Source organism: Diabrotica virgifera, chromosome 2 (assembly GCF_917563875.1).
Source record: "Diabrotica virgifera virgifera chromosome 2, PGI_DIABVI_V3a".
NCBI classification, from domain to species: domain Eukaryota; kingdom Metazoa; phylum Arthropoda; class Insecta; order Coleoptera; family Chrysomelidae; genus Diabrotica; species Diabrotica virgifera.
In genome coordinates, this window is record NC_065444.1 from 174,095,654 (window position 1) to 174,110,347 (window position 14,694).

At 31.4% G+C, this 14,694-nt stretch overlaps 1 protein-coding gene and 2 long non-coding RNA genes across 3 annotated transcripts in view; 2 read left to right on the top strand and 1 right to left on the bottom strand.

Annotated features, from left to right (window-relative positions):
* The window catches only part of LOC114333832 (cysteine dioxygenase type 1), a 98,910-nt gene that overhangs the window by 38,306 nt on the left and 45,910 nt on the right, over positions 1 to 14,694 (top strand). Inside the window, exon 3 of the mRNA XM_028283823.2 lies at positions 5,628 to 5,794. Within this exon, the coding sequence (XP_028139624.1) occupies positions 5,628 to 5,794 (167 nt within the window). The remainder of the gene's footprint in view (positions 1 to 5,627; positions 5,795 to 14,694) is intronic.
* Positions 5,808 to 10,042, top strand: LOC126879724 (uncharacterized). Its single transcript, XR_007696223.1, has 2 exons — positions 5,808 to 8,989; positions 9,861 to 10,042. It is a non-coding gene; the product is annotated as an uncharacterized LOC126879724 (long non-coding RNA).
* Positions 9,700 to 12,956, bottom strand: LOC126879725 (uncharacterized). Its single transcript, XR_007696224.1, has 2 exons — positions 12,439 to 12,956; positions 9,700 to 12,108 (listed from the first exon to the last, which is right to left on the bottom strand). It is a non-coding gene; the product is annotated as an uncharacterized LOC126879725 (long non-coding RNA).

Genomic DNA, 14,694 nt, shown 5'->3' on the forward strand with positions numbered 1-14,694 from the left:
AGCCCCCTTTTCATCCCTTTAAATGGGTAGTGCAGTCACTGAAGGTGGATATGAGCTATTACCTCCGATTTCGTTGAACATCCATCGATTTGCATGAAAATAGGTGAGTGGTTAGAGGATATCTCAAGGAACAAAGGTGACATGGTGTCAACTTGTGCTTTTACCCTGGGGGTGGATGCCACCCCTCGTCGGGGGTGAAAATTATTTTATTAAAAATAACCCGACAATTCGATAAAGGGACAAATTATAAGAAAAATTTGTTATACAAAGTTATTAAAATAAATCAAAACTTTTTGAATAATTAAAGATCAAAGATTTTAATTTTTCGTGTGGAAAATGCATGTTTTTAACCGATTTTTCATAAATAACTCAAAAACTATAAGTTTTTACAAAAAAGTTATTATAATCAAAATTGAGGCTAATAAAAAATCAAATAAACTCACTAGAAAAACCTTTCAATGTGAAGAAAAAATTGAGTTATAGGTAATTGAATGTATATTTCTTTCGTCGAAGACCCAAATCTAAGTATTCAAGCTTAAATACCGGGAGAATGATGCATTTTATAACATAAACTTATTAAACATTTGTCAAAGTTCTTAGAAATATCTATCAAATAAGCCCTCGAACAAGTTAATAGCATTAAAATTTATGCACCAAAAATGTTTCAAAATTTATCTTTTAAAAATTTGTCCAAAAAATGTTATTGCCTTTTTGTAAATAACTCCGTTAATTTTTAAGATATCACGTTCATCTACAAAGTAGTTGAAAGTTGATTCCAAAAGCTATTAAAAAACGTTGAATTTAGTCTTTTAAATCTCTTACTTTTTTAAAAATAAAAGGTTAAATGGCCCCGGTTACATGGTTCTCGCAGTAAAATTGAAATTTTAAACGTTTCTATCTTGGTTATTTTTTACTCTATGCAAATAGTGAAATAGGTAAAGGATTTGGAACAGAAAAAACTAAAATTTAGTTATATATTATTTTTTACGTATATTGAGTATTTTTGGAGTTATTATCAAAAGAAAATGAAAAGTACGATAATTTTAAAAATTCTGATTCTTTAAATTATATCTATTTTTTCAAAAATATGCATTCTAAACCGGTCAAAATTGTTGAAATCATTAACTATGTTAATCTAAATAAATTCTGGTGAGGATTACTACAAATTTTAATTTTTGTGGAAATGGCGTATGTTTTATTTTTCACTTTTTCCTAAAAAAATCGAAAGGGTTCTCTTATTTTCATCATAACTTGCTTAATTTTGATGCTATTAACTCCTACTGGAGCTCATTCGATAGGTATTCTGAAGTACTTTGAGAAGTGTTTAACAACTATATTCTATAAAAAGCATCATTTTCCCGTTATGTAAGCTTGAATACTTAGATTTGAGTACTCGTCGAAAAAAATATACATTCAATTACCCATAACTCACTTTGAAATAACATTAGTTTAGTTCTTTAGGTAGGAAGTGTATTAAATTTTTTATTATCTTTAATTTTGGTAATAATACCGTTTTTAGAAAAGCTTATAGTTTTTGAGTAATACGTGAAAAACAGCTTTAAAACATGCATTTTTTTCAAGAAAAAATAAAATTTTTGATATTAAATAACTCAAAAAGTATTGATTTATGTTAATAACTTTATATAACAAATTTTGTTTAGAAGTTGCCCCTCTATCGATTTCTGGTATTATTTTTAATAAAAAAATTTCACCTCCGAGAAGGGGTGGCATCCACCCCCAGGGTAAAAGCGCAAATTGGCAGCATGTCACCTTTGTTCCTTGAAGTATCTTCTAACTACTCACCAATTTTCATGAAAATCGATGAAAGTTCAACGAAATCTGAGGTGAAAACCTTCATTGACTCCACTAGGGGTAATTTGTGGTTTTTACGAAACGTAGCCCTTCCTGTACGTTTTGCAAAAAATTTACTTAATAGTAAAATGGAGAGGACTATATTTCTTACTATTTATTTCTTGACAGCATATGTCTATCACCCACCGTTTAGCGGGGGTGGCTCCCCAAAGTTGACAAATTTTTAAAAAAGATGTTTTTAAAAGAATTTGTTTTTCCCTAACTGTAATGAAAATTAAGAAGAAACACTGCGGAAATTAATCACAAATAAGTGGATGATTTTTGGTATAGGTTTCATTTAAGGGCAATTGCAAATTTTTTAATTACAGGGTGTTACATTAAAAAAAAACTCCTTTTAATACCATCTGAACCGCCTATGCTAGAGTAAAAAGACTTTCAGCGATTATCTATGTACTAGTGTTATTTACAAATTTGTTTAATGCGCCCCATATTTTTCCCGGAACCACCCCAAAAAAAGGAGAATTAATAAAGAAAATAATCAAAAATTGATTTTGAGCCACCACTGTGGCTTTAGGATGCATAGAAAATAAAATATGCATAGGTCATAATGTGTAGCAGACAGTGTGTTACAGGTGACGAAAAAAAAAACAAAAACTGGAGCCCGCCAAAGCATTTCTGAGGTTTACCGCGCCACTGTGCTTTAACGGTTGCTTATACGAAAAAAATGCATAGGACCTTATTTGTAGAGAAAATAGTGGTCTTTAATTCTTTATAAGTTTTGTTTTAAAAAAATGCATAGGTAATGAGAAAATCGTCAAAACATGCTCTACAAGGGATAGGGGTAGTTTCTGCAATTTATTTTCAAGGATAGGGGTAGTTTCCGCAGGGATGTTGCAATAATTTTATATATTTATGAAAAACCATATTGATGGAGCATATGTCCATATGGGTCAAGAAGCAAAAAAAAAAATTTTTAACCCCCCCTTTATTTATTTATTTTTTTTTGCTACATGGGTTGTATCAAGAAATCGCTCTTGGTGTCCATGCATGGGTAATAAGAAGGTGCACAAAAGATATATGAAGCATTTTAATAAAGGGCATGGTGTGTGAATGATTGCAAAAAAATTACTTTCTTGATTATTTCTCCTTTTTTTGGGGTGGTCCCGGAGAAAAAAATGAGGGTGTATTATAGAAATTTGTAAATAACGCCAGTATATGGTTAATCGCTGAAAGTTTATTTACTCTAGCATAGACGGTTCAGATCGTATAAAAAGGGGTTTTTTAAAATGTAACACCCTGTAATTAAAAAATGGGCAATTGCCCTTAGATAAGATCTATACCAAAAAATCAGCCACTTATCTCTGATTAATTTCCTCGGAGTTTCTTCTTAATTTTCATTACAGTTAGGGAAAAATATATTTTTTAAAAACATCTTTTTTAAATACTTGTCAACTTTGGGGCGCCACTCCCGCTAAACGGTGGGTGATAGATATATACTGTCAAGAAATAAATAGTAGGAAATATAGTCCCCTTCATTTTATTCTTAAGTAAATTTTTTGCAAAACGTACAGGAACGGCTACGTTTCGCAAAACCACAAATTACCCCCTTTAAAGGGATGAAAAAGAGGGTTCCGGGACAAAAATTTTTAAGAAAAAGTTAGTGTCATAATATGCACATCTTGATATACCAGAAAAAAAAAATAAAACCGGACTTGTGTCCATTTTGCGACGTTCAACCTCTGTTTCCTACACTATAGGCGATTTTAATGATTTATTTCCTCGCCTAAAATGGAAGTCAGAATAGATGGACAGCTTGCGGAACCTATAGGCATACGGCAGGGAGACTCATTGAGCGCTATGCTCTTCAGGCTATGCACAAAAGAGGCAAAGTATATATTATAGAATGGAAAACAAAGAAGTAAAAATACTCTATTACGCAGACAACGTAATATTGAAAGCCAAAGATGAAGATAGTCTGTAAAGACTAGTCTACAGATTTAACATAAGAACAAAAGAATTTAATATGACAATCACATATCAGAAAAACAATAGTAATCAGCAAAATTTACACTGTCCAAATATGGAGACCTGCTCAATGAAGTGTGAAATCAAGTACAAAAATCAAATCAAGTACAAAAAGTGGGACCGTGCAAGTTCGGAAAAGCGACACCTGGTTTCATAGCTCGGCAAAATTTTTCGTACTTTTAATTATATTGGCCAATAATATTGGTCCTGGTTACTGGACAATTGTCAAGGCCATAGCCCAAAAAAATTATAAGAAGAAAAAGTAATATTAAGGTTATGTTATTAAAAGGTAAACAATTGTATGCAGTAAATAATAGTTATTTATGTACCAAGTCAGTAAAGTGACTCTTTATCGAACGAGTCTGATATTACGAGCAGAGGAAGCGAAGCGAGCGAGGCGAGTAACCGACGAGTTCGATAAAGAGTCTTTACTGACGTGGTGCCAAAATTTTATTGCCAATCATAGAAAACATTAACACTTACTTGATTACATCCTTCTAATGACAAAAGAGTGTGTGTACTTTGTACGCACGTAAGAAGTTATACTTATATTATTATGATATCACCGAAATAAATATATTTTAAACAGTTTAATAGTATCATTATTTAAATAACTAATTTTCTTAAAAATTTTCAAAAATTAAAAATATTGTTAATAGTTACGTCATTCTTTATGAACTGTATACCTATCCTTGCGCAGTTGCTTTTCTCTTGATGAATCGTAGACAATCTAAATAAATATATTTACTAACAAATTATCAATAAATATCTATCACCGTCCTATATATAATCGAATTAACAAAAACACAATTTCACACATTATTTGCATTAGTAGGTAACTAGTAACCTAACTTAAAAGATTAAGGAATTTTATAAATTTTAGACGTAATAAAAAATTTGTATGACAATGACAGTAATGACCGAATGCCTTGGCATTATGGGCCGTTTTAATGTTTAATCGATAGTTGTGGTCAATATTGAATACCTAATTACTAAATTTGTAAAGTTTTGATTTATTTTGTATGAATATAATTGCAAAATAATACAGAATTTCACTTTTTGACATAAATTTAATTAATAATAACGTAAATTTTGTACAATATTTTTATTAATTAAAGTAAATAAATTTTAAGTTCACACAAATAAATAATCGAATACTGCCATTGACCACTTAAATTCAATCTTGGTTAATTTGAATAATCGCGACAGGTAAAGTAAAATTCTTCTTTCACTACAATAAAGTGGTACTTTACTGCCGCAAATGAGGGCTAATAAGTACAATAATTAATGACTTTAGTGACGGTTGGCGATAAAATTAATTATTAAAATGCACTACTACAAGCAAAATACAATTAATTAAATTTACTTTTAATTGCATATCATTTATTATGAAGCAACGTATAATAATTTTTCTTCTTCAATGACGGTAGGTATGAAATATACGTCAATTTGACAATTTCAGTTGACAATATGAATTATTTAAGAGAGTTGCAAGATTTCTCCGCTATTCGCGCACGATCGTTTCTCGTATCCCCTCCAAGTACTTGCACACGGCGAATATCTGTGAGATGACAATAATAAAGAGTGACGACTTTCCATAGTAGATATCAATCAGCCAATAAACAAGCAGAATTGCTTAAAAATAGGAAGAAGAAGACGAACACAAAACATATAAATCTTATAGAATAAGGGTTAGTGCTGACCCTTGACAGTAGCTAATTGTATACAATAAAGAACATAAGTATTCTACATGTAAATTCTGAGTTCTTTACTGTATATTTTTGTTTCAGATTCTATTGGTCTTCACAGAGTCGAAAACGTATCCAGTGTGGATACGGCTATTAGTTTACACTTATATTGTCCTCCTTACAGCAAGTGTTCAGTGTTTAACCAAAACACAGGAAATAAGTCAACTGCTAATGTTACGTTTTATTCTGCGTTTGGAAAACGTATTAGGGTAAGTAGGTAGTTTTACGTATTTAAAAATGCAGACTTACTTTTCTTTTACACCAAACACTCATTTAGACCAAAAACTTAAACCATTTGACAATTTTGAGATAAATTTTGACAATATTGGGATGTGAGTCTAGGAGTATTTGGTCTAGGCCACAATCGATATATTTATATCAATAAATTGCCAGTATTGATATATAGACCAGGGGTGGGCAAACTTTTTTTAGTAAGGGCCACAAAATGTTTTTGGTCTATTACCGAGGACCGCAATATGTTTTACCTTTACATGTTCGAATTTTCAACTTTTTATTAATTTGGGGGGGGGGCGGGTTATGGTTATCCGGCTATGATTTGAAATCAACATTTTAAGCATTTTTGTATGAATTTTATTCACAGAAAATTATTACTGCTGTTTTTTTATGACGATTTTTGAGTTTTTAATATCACTCAGAAGCCAAAATAACAAACTTTTTTGTAAACAAGTGTGTAAATCAACATATGTAGTATTGTTAAACAAAAAATATGCATAAAACAAAAAATATCTCGACAGCTTTACGTCACGAAATGTTTAAAGAAAATATATGATAAATTTCAGGTGGATTTGTCAAGTACCTTTTCAGTTAGGTTTTTAGTTGAATTGGTTTTAGTGTGGAAAGCAGTTTTGAGAAAAACTGAAAATTTTTTGTCTGTCAAATAGTAAAGTGATGCACACCGGAAAATGTTTTTGAATCGCGGAATAATTTACAAATGAGAAGGGAACAACTGTTGAATGTCTCTCACTACGCTCAAGCTGCTGCAAAGCGAGTCGAAGGTGGGGATATTAAGAATGCAGTATTTCCGGTAATTTTACTTTGGTCAAACTGAAATTTTTAGACAGTAGGCTTGAAGTTATGTACTTTCAAAAATAATAATTTTGTTGTAAAACGAAAACTAGAAACGTCTTATATTTCAATTCAATCAGAGAGTGTCATAAACACCCTACCCGGTTTCAAGCTCATAAGCTATCATCAGAGGGCGTAAATGACTTTATCTGAATGAACTAAAACAAATCCGACCGCTATAAAGATTCACAACAAAATAACACGAAACGGGTGCCGTAGCGGTACCCGTATCGTGCAGCATTGGTCCGAAATTTGGCTGAATGGCTTGTATTCCAAAAATATACAAATTAATCTATATTTTCTAGTTCAATGTAGACTGGTACGGAATCAATTTGAACTAAAAAATAATTTCTTAGAAGTGATAAGGAAAATTATATATCTTCAAAATCTTTAAAACGATTTTCAAATTCTGTCAACAAATTACAAAGCTTTTCTTCATAAATTTTAAACTTGTTTTCTGGTATATTATTTAATGACTTTAATTAGGGAGATTATTGAACGGATTATTTATTTTTTATATGATTAATGAATAGCTTTGAATAGTTTGAGTTTCATTTTAAAAGTTTCATTTTGAGTTCAAAACTTATAAATTTAGCAAATGTGTCGCATTTTTTCATATCTAACTCACAGCACCTTTTAAGAACCTTTTTTATACTTAATATGACTGTGGTATCTATAAGACTATCAGTATGTTTTGTCGCTAACTCTTCCAAATATGCTATGAGTGCACAATGATTTTTTAATCCTCTTGAACAAATAAAATTAACAACATTAGCTGTAATTGAAATGACGTTGTCTACTTGCAAAACATTTTTGAACAATACCTGCTGATGGTTTATGCATTGAAAAAGTACCTAATAAATCATGTTCTGGAAATTGTTCATAAACGTAATCTTTAAGTTTTCTCAACATTACAATATTTGCTCCTCTTAAATTTGGTGCTCCGTCAATTTTTACACTTACTAGGTAGTTACGGGTTAATTACGGGAAACTTTGCGGAAAAATCACCCACTGCGAAAGTGTTAATTAATAGCTGCATTATCTATATAATTATCAATATTAGCGATAATTAAACAAAAAAATCTTTAAATGAAAATAATTCACTTTTTTCCGAGGGCCGCAAAAAAATGTCTAAAGGGCCGCATGCGGCCCGCGGGCCGCACTTTGCCCACCCCTGATATAGACCATCGGACCTCAATATGAAAAATTTAACTGCGGTTTTATCTCTTGTCTTTTTGTGTCCTGGACATGTCATATGAAATAACCAAGAAAAGGAAATTTTTCAGCAAATTTTTCAAGGTAAAATTTTTTGTTTTCACGAGCTGCCTGCAGGTACGTATTTTTTGGAAGGTTCCTGATCGTGAAACCTAACATACTGGCAAGTGGCATAAAGGAGAAAAACACTCCACCAATCAATTAACTTTACACGTTTAGGTCATAATATTAACACCCTTAGGGCACCAGTAGCCATTCGATTTTCTTTACAAAAGAAAATATTCAATCATTTTCCTAAGAAAATTCCCTGGGAAGCCCAGAGTTTTGATCTGCTCTCCAAATCAGATCAAATCAGTACTATCAAACACATAAGGGAGAAAATCTTGGTTGAAATTCGTCGGAAATCTGACGGTCTATAAAGATGTGTCATTATTAATAGGCCGTTCCAAGATGCTGTCAAAATTAAAACAATATGGCTACTGGAAGGCAAACATTGAATATTATTCTATCAGGTTCTTATGGTTTTAGATCATTTTAGTTGTTGTACAAAGATTAATTTAACATTTTCTCTGGAAGTATTAATTTAGAAAGATAATATGCCTCATTGGTGTTGTGTTTTGAAGTGTGAAATGCAAAGTAATCGTGATAAAGTTAGCTTTTACCACTTACCATCAGTGCTACATTCTAAGCACAAAACTGAACCAATTTAACTAAATAAGTTATAGTTATCATCTGAGAGACAACAACAATGGTAAAATGCAATAAAATATAAAGATTTTACTAGCAAAATGGAAATTCCCCTGTAATCATCTTATATCTGGTAAGTTACAACATTTGAACATTAACGATTTTTGAAGATGTTAACAGTCTAATCTTGTAGGAAAACCAGCCGACTTAACTGATAATAACAATCCAGATTGGGTTCCTTCAATAAATATGGGGTATATAAACACAATGAAATGAGTTCCCCAAAATCTAAAATGGGAATTAAGGTACCAAAGGAGAATTAAAAGAAAATGGTACCTATAAGAAAAAATTGCTTTTTTATTCCTCTTGAAATGATTTATAAGACACTGGACTGTCTTATATTCTACAAATACTAGGTAGGTCTATGATTTTACACATTTTTCATTAATGATACATTACTGTTACTTTAGTAGATTTAGAAACAGTGGATTTAGTGGTAGATAGCAGTTATTTGGTATAAAAGCTAGTTTAGTAGAAGACAAGATTTTGCCAAATAGTCAAACATATATTACAATGGAAAAATTAACAAATACATTTTATGTCATTAACATTAACACAGGATTTTAAATATCAGCTTAAGAAATTAGCTTTATCTTGTGAAAGTATAGAAAATGATGATGCCAAAACTAAAAATTATACTGGTTTAGCAAATTACAATGTTTTTAAAATAGCTTTAAAGTATATTACACCATTTATCAAATACCATCAAAATACTGTTTTGTCACCAAGTGATCAAGTATTGCTTACTTTAGCTAAACTAAGCTTAAACTTAGATTATAAAGATTTGGGATATAGGTTTAGTATTTCACCCTACCCGGTATCAACTTATTTCAAAAATACTTTGTATATAATGTGTCTTAGGTTAAAAAAAATTTGTGTTCTGGCCTGATAGAGATATTTTAAAGAAAACTATGCAAAATTCACTTAAAGAATCTTTTCATGGAAATACTACAGGTATAATTGACTTTGGACGAATGTTGGTATGAAACGAATTATTTATTGTTCTGAAGCTAGTTATTTGAGGCATTTTTGTAATTAACTATTCTAATTGGGAAATAAGCCACAATTTAACTTAAAAAATAATTTTATTAATCTTTCGACTTCCAAATCAGACGTCATTGTCAAAATACAAAATATTATTATTTATGCATATTATTACCTGTAAATATTTCTTCTGATTGTTAATTGTAAAGGATAGAAAAATTACCATTTATTTTATTTTTTTAGAATCAGCTGAGAGAAGTGGTCTACAAAAACCCAGGAAGGAAACGGAATATGTGGCTACGAAAGGCAAAAGAAAGGTTTACAAAGCAAATGTGACACATTTTTTTGAAATATTTAGGAATATCAGTAAATTGCATTAAAAAAATGTATGAAAAGATTTTGTTCAATAAAAATGTTTATATTTATCAAGGATGTATTAATTGGTATGGCCACATATCGTCAGTGATGTAATAATACATCCTATCTGTTTTCTCATGAGTTTCGTGAGACTAAAAACTTGTCTTAGGGTCACCTCCTGTTTTCATATGATATTTTTTGACTTGTTTTGTAGTAAATTAAACTATCTATGAACTACAAAACAAGTCAAAACTTACATATGAACACAGGAGGTGACCTTAAAACATGTTTTTCCATCTCTCCTACAAAACTCATGAAAAAACAGATAGGAGGTATTGTCACATCAGCAAGGATGTACAGTGATGAGTGCCCTAATAACCGGCAAAATAGCACAAAAGACGGGCAACATATTTAGTTGTGAGATAAAAAGAAATGAAACTAGTCGAGCTGGGAAATTTAGCGAAATTAACCTTTAAATTTTATTTTATATTGATTGTTTCCCACCTTTACACATATCAGAGGAGTATATCAACTAAAACTGTCACTGTGACAGTGGTAGTTTCCAAACTCGTCTGATACGTCTGAAGGTGGTACACAATCAATACAATCTAAATGTATAAGTTAATATCGCTAAATTTCCCAGCTCGACTAGTTTCATTTCTTTTTATCTCACTACTTAATACGTTTTCCATCTTTTGTGCTATTTTGCAGGTTATTAGAGCACTCATCACTGTATTTCTGGTATATCCAGGGAATGTCTACAAAATATATTTTGAATGTCCAAAGAACATTCGTGGACATTCATGGAATGTTCCAATAAGACATTCAGGTAATTTTTAAAATGCTGAAACAGGATTTTCCTGGGATGTTCAGGGAATGTGTTTTCGGGGATATTCCAGGAATTTTTCAATGTCTGTGTACCTTCTATGGACATATATGGAATATTTTGGTGTTATTAGCACCACACTCCACTTGCGATTTGTAATCAGGAAGATTGAACACATTGTTCAAATACAAGTCAATCCATTTGTAACTAAATAATCATGGATTGACTTCTATTTGAAAGAATGTGTTCAATCTTCACGACTACAAATCGCAAGTCGAGTCCGGCTCTTAGAGCTACTTCCTCTTCGGTATTATGTATTATACTACAGAAATTAGGAACTTTCCTTCTAAATATATGTATGCATCTTGGCCATCAAACATTTTTTTAAGGGGTTACATAGGTCTTATGGGTAAAAAAGTGACTTTTTAAAAAAATTATATCTCGAAAACTAAAATTTATTTTTATTTATAATTGGAACATGTAAAAGTATAGTACTTAAGGTAGTCTCAAAAAAAGTTTCAGCCAAAAATATTCATTTTTGTAGAGTTTAAGTTTTTTGCGGTGGGCAGCATAACTAAGTCCAGTCTCATTTGAAATCAAAAAGTTTCTTGTAGTTTATAATTCTGGCTAGTAAATGAACGAAGGAATTTAAAAAAATGAAATTTGAAGATTTTACATAAGTTTAAACACATTTTTGACCCCAATTTTTCTCATTTTTAAAGTAGTTTTTTTTGATAAAACAAAAATGACCTCATCTAATAAAAAAATCTTTGTTCATTCACTAACCAGAGGTATAAACTACAAGAAATTTCAGATGAGACTGGACTTGTTATGCTGCTCACCGCAAAAAAGGGCTGTTGTCGAAAAATTGCAGTCAACTCTACAAAAATGAATATATTTGGCTGAAATTTTTTTGAGTGTACTATACTTTTACATGTTCCAATTATAAATAAAAATAATTTTTAGTTTCCAAGATATAATTTTTTTAAAAAGTCACTTTTTTACCTGCAAGACCTATGTAACCCCTTAATAACTGCCTTTCCATGCTGTAGCAAACTTAACAAATTGTTGATTTCAAATTGTAACAGTTAAGTTTTGCAAAGTATGCTGCCCTCTTGTATCTTCTGTGTTATCTTCATCATACAATTACTTCATCTAAAAACTTTCTACGATATATTCATTTTGTTGCTAAAATTATTTCCTGATCCATGGGTTGAATAAGCGATGTATTTTTTGGCAAAAACATACAACTAAAGTTGCCATGTTTTGATCATAGAATATTTTCAGAGGGATGAGCAGGAGCGTTGTCTAAAATCAAAAAACATTTCACCTCTTCCGGCAGATTCTCAGTTTCTTCTCTTGAAATTTTTTCACTGCAGGTACAGTCGGAGAAATGAAAGAGTACCCATGAACGATCACATATTATTAACATAATCTCTATCGTTTGTTATTTATAGAAAAAGAACAGCAAATACAAAATATGTGATTGTACCTGTTTGACGTGACCGTTCATGGGTATTCTTTCATTTTTCCGACTGTACAAATTCTTTAAAAGGTCAATTTTTTAAGATATCTGGGGTGAACCACTATGATGAAATTATTTATTTTTATAGCTCCACAATTATATACAAATCCTACCTCAAAATATTTGTAAGAATTTAAACTCTTGAATGCCTTCATTTGTTGACCTGTGTAAAAACTATTACTAAGCTCCAAATACAAAAAAAACTATGTCCATGTAAGTAACTATATTTGTCCATGTTGTCACCCTTGAAAAACTTTTTCTACTGTAGGTTAACTCATACCCCTTGAGGGAAAATGGATCTATATACCAAAAGCTTTTGAAAATATTTACTTATGTTTATTTATTCACTGCTTACAACTAAATACAGTCGTTAAAGTACTTCTACAGCTGGAAGCTACAGAAGTCAACAGCAAAATGTTCGGAAAATACAACTATAAAAAACTATTATACAACGATTAAACTATTATATAAAAACAATTATATAGACCACTATTTTATAACAACAATAACTATTTTATAAAAAAACTATTAAACGTAAAAAACTTAAGAAACTCAATGCGGTACAAATATAAATAATTTCAATGTTTGCCTTCCAGCTTTCAATTAGTGTCATAAACGTCAAAGTCTTGAAATGGCCTATTAGGTGCAGAATAGGGCTTTTCATCGATTGTCATTTGTTTCGAGCTTCTGTCATGTGTCACATAATATTAATATATATACGTCATACGTCTTTGGTTTGTATCATTGGTATATATCAATAACGTACGACGTAGATATATCATTATTACGTGACACATGACAGAAGCTCGAAACAAATGACTGTGAATGAAAAGCCCTATAGGGCTTTTCAATCACAGTAATTTGTTTCGAGCTTCTGTTATGTGTCACATAATATTAATATATCTAAGTCATACGCTATTGGTATACGCTCCGAGCTTCGCTGGTGTCGCTCCTAGCGGTTACTAATTCAACTTTTACCGGTAATTTTTAAATTTATTATTTAATTGTTATCGCTTCATATTTACAACGCAAAAAAGTAATTAAATTGTAATCGATTTTTTTAAGATTTTTCTAATCATTTTGACGTTCTATTGATAAAATATCAATTTCTTACTTCGGATACTTTGACAATAATCGTGTAGATGGCGCTAAGATTGTAATAGATTGTTTATAATTAGATATTACGGAACATTAAAAAAACTTAAATTCAGTATTTAAAACGTAAGTATATTTAAGGTAAAAATATATACCACAGCTTTGACCAACTAATATTGTTTATAATTAATGTTTTTAATTTTAATTTTAAATTAATCACTTTGACATTTATGACTTTCCAGTAAACGTTTACAAACTTGTCACTACTGGCGTTCGCGAATTTGTAAATATCCCCTCTACGTACGAGCTCACAGCGTATACAGTGATAAGCGCGCTAATAACCGGCAAAATAACGCAAAAGATGGAAAACATATTAAGTTGTGAGATAAAATGAAATGAAACTAGTGGAGGTGGGAGATTTAGCGATAAAAACTTATAACTTTACATCCTACTTATTGTTTCCCATCTTTAGACGTATCGGACGCAGAGATATGTTAACAATAGACCAGGCTAGTTATATGCCACTCAATGCATCGGGGTGTAACGCCAATATCAAGTACGGTGGTCTAGCTATCTTTGTCGGACGTGCGAGTGTGAGCGTATCTACCAAGAGGTGGGAGTAATGGAACGACACAAACACAGAGGCGGTGGCCATCATATAGAGAGAGAAACCTAAGCGCCACTAGAGAGAGATAGATAGACCACCGACCCGAACTGCTCCGCGTTACGCTATTTTTCGGACCTGGCCTAATCTACTTGTTATTATATCTATGATCGGACGAGTTTGCAACATAGATATAATAACCTGTAGATTAGGCGAGCTATGGGCCACTCTGTGCATCGAGATGTAACACCGATATCAAGGACGCCATTGGTCAATATTCATTTTCAATATTAATTTTGAGTGATCTAGCCATCTTTGTCCGTTATATGAGCGGTATCGCTTAGTAAAAAGAGATAGATAGACCACCGATCGACTGCCGCGCGTTACGCTTTTTTGCTCAGTATGCCTTGTCTACGGTTAACATGTCTCTGGTTTGAAAACTGCCACTTTGACAGTGACAATTTTAGTTGACATACTCCTCTGATACGTCTAAAGGTGGGAAACAATAAATAGAATATAAGTTTATAGGTTTTTATCGCTAAATCTCCCACCTTCACTAGTTTCATTTCTTTTTATCTCACAACTTAATGTTTTCCATCTTTTGTGTTGTTTTGCCGGTTATTAGTGCGCTTATCACTGTATACCAATAATAGAAACCAAAGACGTCTGA